At 46.5% G+C, this 9,359-nt stretch overlaps 1 protein-coding gene across 1 annotated transcript; it reads right to left on the bottom strand.

Moving 5' to 3' along the window:
- Positions 1–630: 630 nt before the first annotated feature.
- Positions 631–1,077, bottom strand: LOC147992127 (uncharacterized). The gene has a single exon (XM_087538939.1). The coding sequence runs from the start codon at positions 1,075–1,077 to the stop codon at positions 631–633; it is 447 nt and encodes a 148-aa protein (XP_087395065.1).
- Positions 1,078–9,359: the final 8,282 nt, after the last annotated feature.

Raw genomic sequence — 9,359 nt, 5'->3', positions numbered from 1 at the left:
CGAGGTAGAGAGAATCTAATCCGGCTCTGGATGTGGTAGGGGAAGCGGAGGAGCCATCCGGAGAGCCTTCGCGCGAAGCTGGGTGATGATGGAGGTGATGGCGTCTCTCTCCCTGGAGCGGCTAAGAGGCCGCCAAAGCTGCAAGTAACCAGACCATTTAAACAAAGCGTTAGTAGCGCAACGAAGAGAGACATGCTGAATCACAAGCTTATTCCTAATGGTCCACAATGTCCAGGCAAGCACACCGATGGTCAACCACCTAATGTGGCGAGATGCGGGTGGTAATGCCTGAAGTTCAGCGAAGAGAGCGGGGAAGTTGTTGTGGTCCCAGCTTCCACCCACTAATTCGTGGAAACAACTCCAGAGGAACTGTGCAGACACACATGTGAAGAAGATATGGTTCGTGTCCTCTTCAGGCCCGCAGAGCAGGCACCACCCATCACCAGGGCTGTTGCGCTTCAGGACCTCAATGCCAGAAGGTATGCGGCCGCGAATCCATTGCCACAAGAAGATCCTAATCTTCAAGGGGAGCCAGATCGCCCAGATGGTGGTGAGAGCTTCGTGGCCCGGCGAAGGAGCAATCGCCTGGTAGAGAGATTTAGAGGAGAATTGTCTAGATGGCTCTAGCCGTCACCTGGTGCGGTCCTCTCCTATCTCCAGATCCGGCTCGTGCAAAGCAATGCAGTCGAGCAGGTCCTGCCACACATCAGTTTCCGTCGGTCCAAATGGTCGCCAAAAGGCGAGGTGCCCTAAGCTAATAAGGGCCATCGCTACAGAAATCCGCGGATCTACCGCGATGGAGAACAGGTCAGGGAATCGAGCTGCGAAGGGGGAGTCTCCAGCCCATCTATTGAACCAGAACAGCGTGGCGGTGCCAGATCCAACCGCGATGGAGGTGCCGATGCGGAGGACTGGAAGGAGTTGTGTGACTGATTGCCAGAACTGGGACCCACCGGACCGCTGGCAGAAGGCGAGTGGCTGACCACGGAGGTGTTTCTGCTGGATGATGCGCAGCCACAAGCCACCCTCTCCGTTCGCATTCCTCCACAGCCACTTAGTCAGGAAAGCTATGTTCATGCGCTTGGAGGACCCGAGACTGCCCTGTTCGTGAGGCTTACAGATCTCCGACCACCTAACCATGTGGTACTTCTGCTTGTCGCCCTCACCAGCCCAGAAGAAGCATCCCTAGACTGTGGCAATCTCATGGTGCAGCGTCTCAGGTAGGCTGTAGAAACTCATGATGAATAGGAGCAAGCTGGAGAGGGACGAGCTAATGAGCATCGTCCGGGCGGCCTTAGAGAGCCAGCGGCCCTACCAAGGTTCAATGCGGTGCTGAAGCTTCCCCACCGTCGTGTCACTAATGGGGATCCCCAAATATGTTGTGGGGAAGCACCCAAGCTGGCAGTTAAGGCGGTCCGCGATGCTCTGACGTTCGTTCGTCTTGGGGGTATCCCAAGACCATGACCGCACTCTTATTGAAGTTGATCCTGAGGCCAGACATGTGCTGAAAGCATAGCAGGAGGAACTTCAGGTTCATGATGTCGTTCGCTGAGCCTTCCACCATTATAATGGCGTCATCCGCGTATTGGAGAAGGGAAATCCCATTCCGGCCTACCAGGTGCGGGACAATGCCTCTAATATGCCCAACCACTTTGGCCTTATCAAGGATGTACGCTAGCGCATCAACAACCACATTGAAGAGAAACGAAGAGAAGGGATCACCCTGCCGAACCCCACGGAATGTGGGGAAGTAGGGGCCAATCTCACCGTTTATGTTCACCGCCGTCCATCCTGAGGAGACCATTTGCATCACGCGGGTTACCCATCTATCGTCGAATCCCTTCCGGAGCAAGCATTCCTGAAGGAAGGGCCAACTAACCGTGTCGCAGGCCTTGTGGAAGTCGAGTTTCAGGAAAACTGCCTTGAGGTGTTTGGTGTGCACCTCATGGAGTGCTTCGTGAAGCACTAGGACTCCATCCAATTGATGCATGTTTTCGACCTAGTTTCTTCGGTAGAAATCTTGGGGCACTCTTTGATGTTCTTTGTGTTGGATTGAATATTATGAATCTGAAGTTGTTTGATGCATATCGGATAATCAACTCATGGATACTTCTGGTGACATTGGAGTATCTAGGTGACATTAGAGTTGGTTGGTGTGTATCATATGGTGTTATTTTAGTATGAACTCTAGGGATGTTTGTGATACTTATAGAAATGGCTCAATAGATTTACCGGAAAAGATAACTTTGAGGTGGTTTCATACCCTACAAACAATTTCATCTTATGTTCTCTGCTAGATAAGAACTTTGGAGTGACTGTTTGTCGCATGTTGAGGGATAGTTATATGATTCAATTATGTTAGCACTGTTGAGAGATTGCACTAGTGAAAGTATGAACCCTAGGCCTTGTTTTCAAGCATTGCAATACCATTTGTGCTCCATTTTATCACTTCCTACCTTGCTATTTTTTATTTCCAGATTACAAAAACCAATATCTACTATCCATACTACACTTGTATCACCATCTCTTCGCCGAACTAGTGCACCTATACAATTTTCCATTGTATTGGGTGTGTTGGGGGCACAAAAGATTTCTTGTATTTGGTTGAAGGGTTGTTTGAGAGAGACTATCTTCATCCTACACCTCCCACGGATTGATAAACCTTAGGTCATCCACTTGAGGGAAAATCACTATTGTCCTACAAAACTCTGTGCTTGGAGGCCCAACACAAGTCTACAAGAATAAGTTGTGTGGTAGGCATCAGTCTACACACAATATGACTCAGAATCCAACTGTAACCTACCTTATGAAAATATTTGACACATTTCCAATAGGTGCAACCAGTTGCTAGGCTAGGCATGAAGCAGGCGGAGTCCATAGGTTGCGCGGTCGTCATGCAGAGCCGGTGTAACTAGTATAAGGACCGGCATGGTCGGTGGTCGGTTGTACCGATACTTGCACCGAGTTGACCCAGGCTTGAGCCGATGTAACTAGATTTACTTCCAATTCCAGGTGGTCTCGAACTAGTGCTGGTGTATCCTGGTGTCTTGGGTCAATGTAACCGGCTCCCTAACAAAGTCCCTTCTTTGCCATCTTTCGTCTCCGCTTCCATGCTTTCCTCGTGGATGCTGTAGTCATACTCTTGTGTTTGCACTCCTCATTGTCACGCTTGATGCTCAAATAAAACGTATACATGCACAAAGGAGAAGTGTCAAATAGTATACCATCTGCGGGAGAGCCAAGTAAACACGTGTAAAGGAGAAGATTCACCTTTATATGTATGATGTGGATGATGCACGTGTCTCTTGAAGATAGAGCACTTGCCATGGTGATCTTCGTAGGATGCTCCACATCATATGACCTCCCTTATATGCACTCTTCTTCACCCACACTATATCATATGTGTCTAGACATATGTGAAATTAGTGTCGAGGGAGATAGTCATAACGGAATTGATGAGGAAGAGATCTCAACTTTAAAATTTATGAATCTGTTTGTGGTGAGACGCTTGAAAGATTTTGTGAAGTCATGTCCTCCCTTTGTGGAGTGTAATGAGTAAATTGAGAGAGTGGCCTTCATCATTGAGGAAAAGGAGGATGTGAAACTCCTCAAGTATAATATCCATGAAAAGCAAGCTAAAAACGAGACTCGATAGTTGAATCTCTCAAAAGCTAAAGATTCTCTTGAGATGGCTCTAGAAGAGGCAAAGGGTTTCAAGGCTTCTAAAGAAGTGACTGAAGTTGCTCATACTAAACTTAGTGGGGATTTTGAGCACCTCTTGACAAACAGCTATTAGCTAGTTAAGGGGGGGGGGGGTCTCATCATACCCAGAAAGTAACATGGGTAAGTTCAAGCCACACACTTGAAGCTCCTAGCCAACCATCAGTCTCCTATTGGTATTGATGTTGGTGCTTGTGCTACTAATTATATTTGTGATAAAGCATCTATCATTGAGGAGAACAACTAGGTTGAATGCTCATTTTGAGAGAGGATTAGCTTCATGCATCCAAGGTGAGAACACTATCGAGGAGCTAATGAGATATCCCCACAAAATGGGAGATAATGAGCTAGCAAAGAGTAATAATTGACAGGAGGGACTTTATTTTACCCCTAACCTCAATGATAATGGCAAAGGCTTGGCTTCCCATTAATGCACGAAAACCAAGAAAAATTGCATGAAGAGCACAAGGCAATGGTCGTGATGATATTGTGAATGGTAGAGCTACTAGGAGCTATGCCACTCACAGTGATGATGTACCTGTTGGGAAACGTAGCATGCAATTTCAAAAAAATTCCTACGCTCACGCAAGATCTATCTAGGAGATGCATAGCAACGAGAGGGGGAGGGTGTGTCCACGTACCCTCGTAGACCGAAAGCGAAAGCGTTTGACAACGCGGTTGATGTAGTCGAACTTCTTCTTGTTCTGACCGATCAAGTACCAAACGTACGACACCTCTGAGTTCTGCACACATTCAGCTCGATGACGTCCCTCGAACTCTTGATCCATCAAAGTGTCGAGGGAGAGTTCCGTCAGCACAATAGTGTGGTGACGGTGATGGTGAAGTGATCCGCACAGGGCTTCGCCTAAGCACTACGTGAATATGACCGGAGGCGTAAACTATGGAGGGGGGCACCGCACATGGATAACAATGTTTGTTGTGTGTTCCTACATGGATAACAATGTTTGGAGGGGAGGAGAGGCATCCAAGGGGGCGCCCCAAGTAGGAGAAATCCTACTTAGGCACCTCCCAATCTGGCCTCCCCCCTTTCCTATTCCTACTCGGAGTAGGAAGGGAAGAGGGGAAGGGGGAATCCTATTCCCTTTTTCCTTTTCTCCTTCACCTTTCCTTCTCCAATTTGGCCAACCCATATGGGCGGCGCACCAGCCCCTTTGTGGCTGGTGTGTTTCCCCACTTGGCCCATAAGGCCCATATAGTTTGCTGGGGGTAGCCCTAGAACACTTCCAGTGTCTGAATACTATCGTCATATATATGAATCTTTACCTCTCGACCATTTTGAGACCCCTCATCATGTCCGTGATCTCATCTAGGACTCCGAACAACATTCGGTCACCAAATCACATAACTCATATAATACAAATCGTCATCGAACGTTAAGTGTGCAGACCCTACGGGTTCGAGAACTATGTAGACATGACCGAGACACCTCTCCGGTCAATAACCAATAGCGGAACCTGGATGCTCATATTGGCTCCAACATATTTTACGAAGATCTTTATCGGTCGAACCGTTATGAAAACATACGTTATTCCCTTTGTCACCAGTATGTTACCTGCCCGAGATTCGATCGTCGGTATCTTCATACCTAGTTCAATCTCGTTACCGGCAAGTCTCTTTACTCATTCTGTAATGCATCATCCCATAACTAACTCATTAGTTACATTGCTTGCAAGGCTTATTATGATGTGCATTACTGAGAGGGCCCAAAGATACCTCTTCGATACTCGGAGTGACAAATCCTAATCTTGATCTATGCCAACCCAACAAATACCTTCGGAGATACCTGTAGAGCATCTTTATAATCACCCAATTACATTGTGATATTTGATAGCACACAAGGTATTCCTCTGGTATCCGGGAGTTGCATAATCTCATAGTCAAAGGAATATGTTTAAGCCATGAAGAAGGCAATAGCAATAAAACTTAACGATCATTATGCTAAGCTAAGGGATGGGTCTTGTCCATCACATAATTCTCCTAATGATGTGACCCTGTTCATCAAATGACAACACATGTCTATGGTCAGGAAACTTAACCATCTTTGATTAATGAGCTAGTCTAGTAGAGGCTTACTAGGGACACTGTGTTTTGTCTATGTATCCACACATGTATCAAGTTTTCGGTTAATACAATTCTATCATGAATAATAAACATTTATCATGATATAAGGAGATATAAAATAACAACTTTATTATTGCCTCTAGGGCATATTTCCTTCAGTATCCATCCTATATGCTATATAAGATCAAGGATGACAATGTACTTGCTAAATATGTTGGTGTCAAAATTGCTCAAGTTGTTAAGTTTTAGGGCATATTTCTCCCTAAGTGGTTTGTTGATGGATGACAATGCATTTGCAGACTAATCGTGTGCATTGAGCATTTCAGATAAACCATCATTTGGCACAAGACGTTTGGAACCCCTTGAAGCTATCGCGAAGACGGTGTTTTTCTTGCGTTTCTTTTTCGGTGGACTTGAGTCGTAGGAACACCGTACTATTAAGAGGGGGTCCACTTCGGAAAGGTCTGGGTGGAATCAACACGTACATAGTCCTCTGCACCCTATTTCATTTTCCTTGCAACTAAGCTTATCCTTCCTCCTTGATCGGGCTTTTCAGAACAACTTAAGCGGTAGTACCACCCTGCCCAGCAGTTCTACCGCAATTCAGTACGGTTCCTACTTCCAGCTATTTTTGCATTCTATAAACGGGCGGTAGTTCAGCACGGTAGTATCGCCCCTACGGTACTACGCCCTAACTGCCACTCCACTACCGTTGGTTTACTGGGCTTGCAGAGGCTAATCGGAAGTACCGCTTCATGGCGCGGTAGTACCGCTCAGGCGGAACTACCGCTGTCTACTTCCGCTAGAAGTGCCACTTATTATTTGTGTTTTGGAATCATCATTCCTGTGTGCGGAAGTAGAGCGGCAGTTGGCTGCGGTAGTACCGCCTAGGGCGGCACTACCACCCTGCCCTCCTCTACTACCGCGGGCTCCGACAGCTGTTCAACACCACGCGGTAGTACCTCTGGTGGGAGCGGTAGTACCGCTCCGACAGCTCTTACTACCCCTGATTAGTTCAGTTTGAACTATGTGGCTAGAAATTTTGTGCCAGCGGAAGTACCGCTAGCCTGAGCAGTACTACCACTTGTGCATGGGCTGTGTGTGCATAACGGTTGGATTTATTCCCTCACTATATAAGGGAGTCATCTTCCCCAAGTTGACTCACCTCTTCCTCCCCCAAGCTCCATTGTTGCTCACAAGCTCATTTTCGCTCGATTTCTCTCCCTATCCAATCAAACTTGTTGATTCTTTAGGGATTGGTTGAGAAGGCATAGATCTACAATTCCACCAAGAGAAATTCTATTCCCCCCACTAATCCCTTGTGGATCTTGTTACTCTTGGGTGTTTGAGCACCCTATACGGTTGAGGTCACCTTGGAGCCACATTCCATTGTGGTGAAGCTTCGTGGTGTTGTTGGGAGCCTCCAATTCGGTTGTGGAGAGAGCCCGACCTTGCTTGTAAAGGCCTGGTTGCCGCCTTCAAGGGCACCGCTATTGGAATCATGACATCTCGCATTGTCTGAGGGCATGAGGAGAATATGGTGGCCCTAGTGGCTTCTTGGGGAGCATTGTGCCTCCACACCGCTCCAACGGAGACGTACTTCCTCTCAAAGGGAAGGAACTTCAGTAACACATCCTTGTCTCCCCTGACTCCACTTGTGGTTATCTCTTACTTTTACTTTGTGCAAGCTTTACTTGTGTTGTATCCTTGCTTGCTTGCTTGTGTTGCTAGCATCATATAGGTTGCTCACCTAGTTTCATATTTAGACAACCTATTTGTTGCTAACCCAAATTTGTTAAGATGAACTAAAAATTGGTAGTTGCCTATTCACCCCCTCTAGTCAACCTTATCAATCCTTTCAATTGGTACCAGAGCCACGTCTCTTTATTAAGGGTTTCACCACCCGAAGAGTATGGTTGACGAAGAGGAGGTAGTGCCCGAGGCCATGGAGTTGAACTCGATCACCCGAGATGACTTAAATGAAGCTACGACTTCCCTTAAGACATCTATGACGGCCGAGGTCAAGTCCATGCTTAAAGAATTACTTGAGGGGATGAAAACTACTTTCGATCCGTTGCTTGTGGTTAATCCCACCACATCGGAGTTAGAGGCTAATTCCGGCAAGGAAGCTGTTGATGTCTACTACACAACCTTCTACTTGTAGAAGTTATTGGGCCTCCAAGTGCAGAGGTTAGTAGGACAGTAGCAAATTTCCCTCAAGTGGATGACCTAAAGTTTATCAATCTGTGGGAGGCGTAGGATGAAGATGGTCTCTCTCAAACAACCCTGCAACCAAATAACAAAGAGTCTCTTGTGTCCCCAGCACACCCAATACAATGGTAAATTGTATAGGTGCACTACTTTAGCGAAGAGATGGTGATACAAGTGCAATATGGATGGTAGATAAAGGATTTTGTAATTTGAAAATATAAAAACAGCAAGGTAACAAGTGGTAAAAGTGAGCGTAAATGGTATTGCAATGCGTTGAAACAAGGCCTAGGGTTCATACTTTCACTAGTGAAAGTTCTCTCAACAATAATAACACAATTGGATCATATAACTATCCCTCAACATGCAACAAAGAGTCACTAATAGCGGGGAACAAATGAAGAGATTATGGTAGGGTACGAAACCACCTCAAAGTTATCCTTTCTAATCGATCTATTCAAGAGTCCGTAGTAAAATAACATGAAGCTATTCTCTCCGTTCAATCTATCATAGAGTTCGTACTAGAATAACACCTTAAGACACAAATCAACCAAAACCCTAATGTCACCTAGATACTCCAATGTCACCTCAAGTATCCGTGGGTATGACTATACGATATGCATCACACAATCTCAGATTCATCTATTCAACCAACACAAAGAACTTCAAAGAGTGCCCCAAAGTTTCTACCGGAGAGTCAAGACGAAAACGTGTGCCAACCCCTATGCATAAGTTCACGAGCGGAACCCGCAAGTTGATCACCAAAACATACATCAAGTGGATCACGTGATATCCCATTGTCACCACAGATAAGCACATGCAAGACATACATCAAGTGTTCTCAAATCCCTAAAGACTCAATCCGATAAGATAACTTCAAAGGGAAAACTCAATCCATTACAAGAGAGTAGAGGGGGAGAAGCATCATAAAATCCAACTATAGTAGCAAAGCTCATGATACATCAAGATCGTGCCGACTCAAGAACACGAGAGAGAGATCAAACACATAGCTACTGGTACATACCCTCAGCCCCGAGGGTGGACTACTCCCTCCTCGTCATGGAGAGCGCCGGGATGATGAAGATGGCCACCAGAGAGGGATTCCCCCCTCCGGCAGGGTGCCGGAATGGGTCTAGATTGGTTTTTGGTGGCTACGGAGGTTTCTGGTGGCGGAACTCCCGGTCTATTGTGCTCTCTGATGTTTTTAGGGTATATGAATATATATATATATAGGAGGAAGAAGTAGGTCGGTGGAGCAACGAGGGGCCCACGAGGGTGGAGGGCGTGCCCAGGGGGGTAGGCACGCCCCTGCCTCGTGGCCTCCTCATTGATTGCTTAACGTCCACTCC

The sequence above is a fragment of the Triticum urartu genome, chromosome 1A (genome assembly GCF_056163025.1).
Source record: "Triticum urartu cultivar PI428250 chromosome 1A, HENAU_Tu73, whole genome shotgun sequence".
Lineage (NCBI taxonomy): Eukaryota > Viridiplantae > Streptophyta > Magnoliopsida > Poales > Poaceae > Triticum > Triticum urartu.
Note: the sequence above shows the minus strand (reverse complement) of the source record. Positions and strands in the feature narration are given on the sequence as shown.

Excerpts from the sequence above, each read along its gene's own strand:
- LOC147992127 (XM_087538939.1), bottom strand. The coding sequence starts at position 1,077 with ATGAACATAGCTTTCCTGACTAAGTGGCTGTGGAGGAATGCGAACGGA.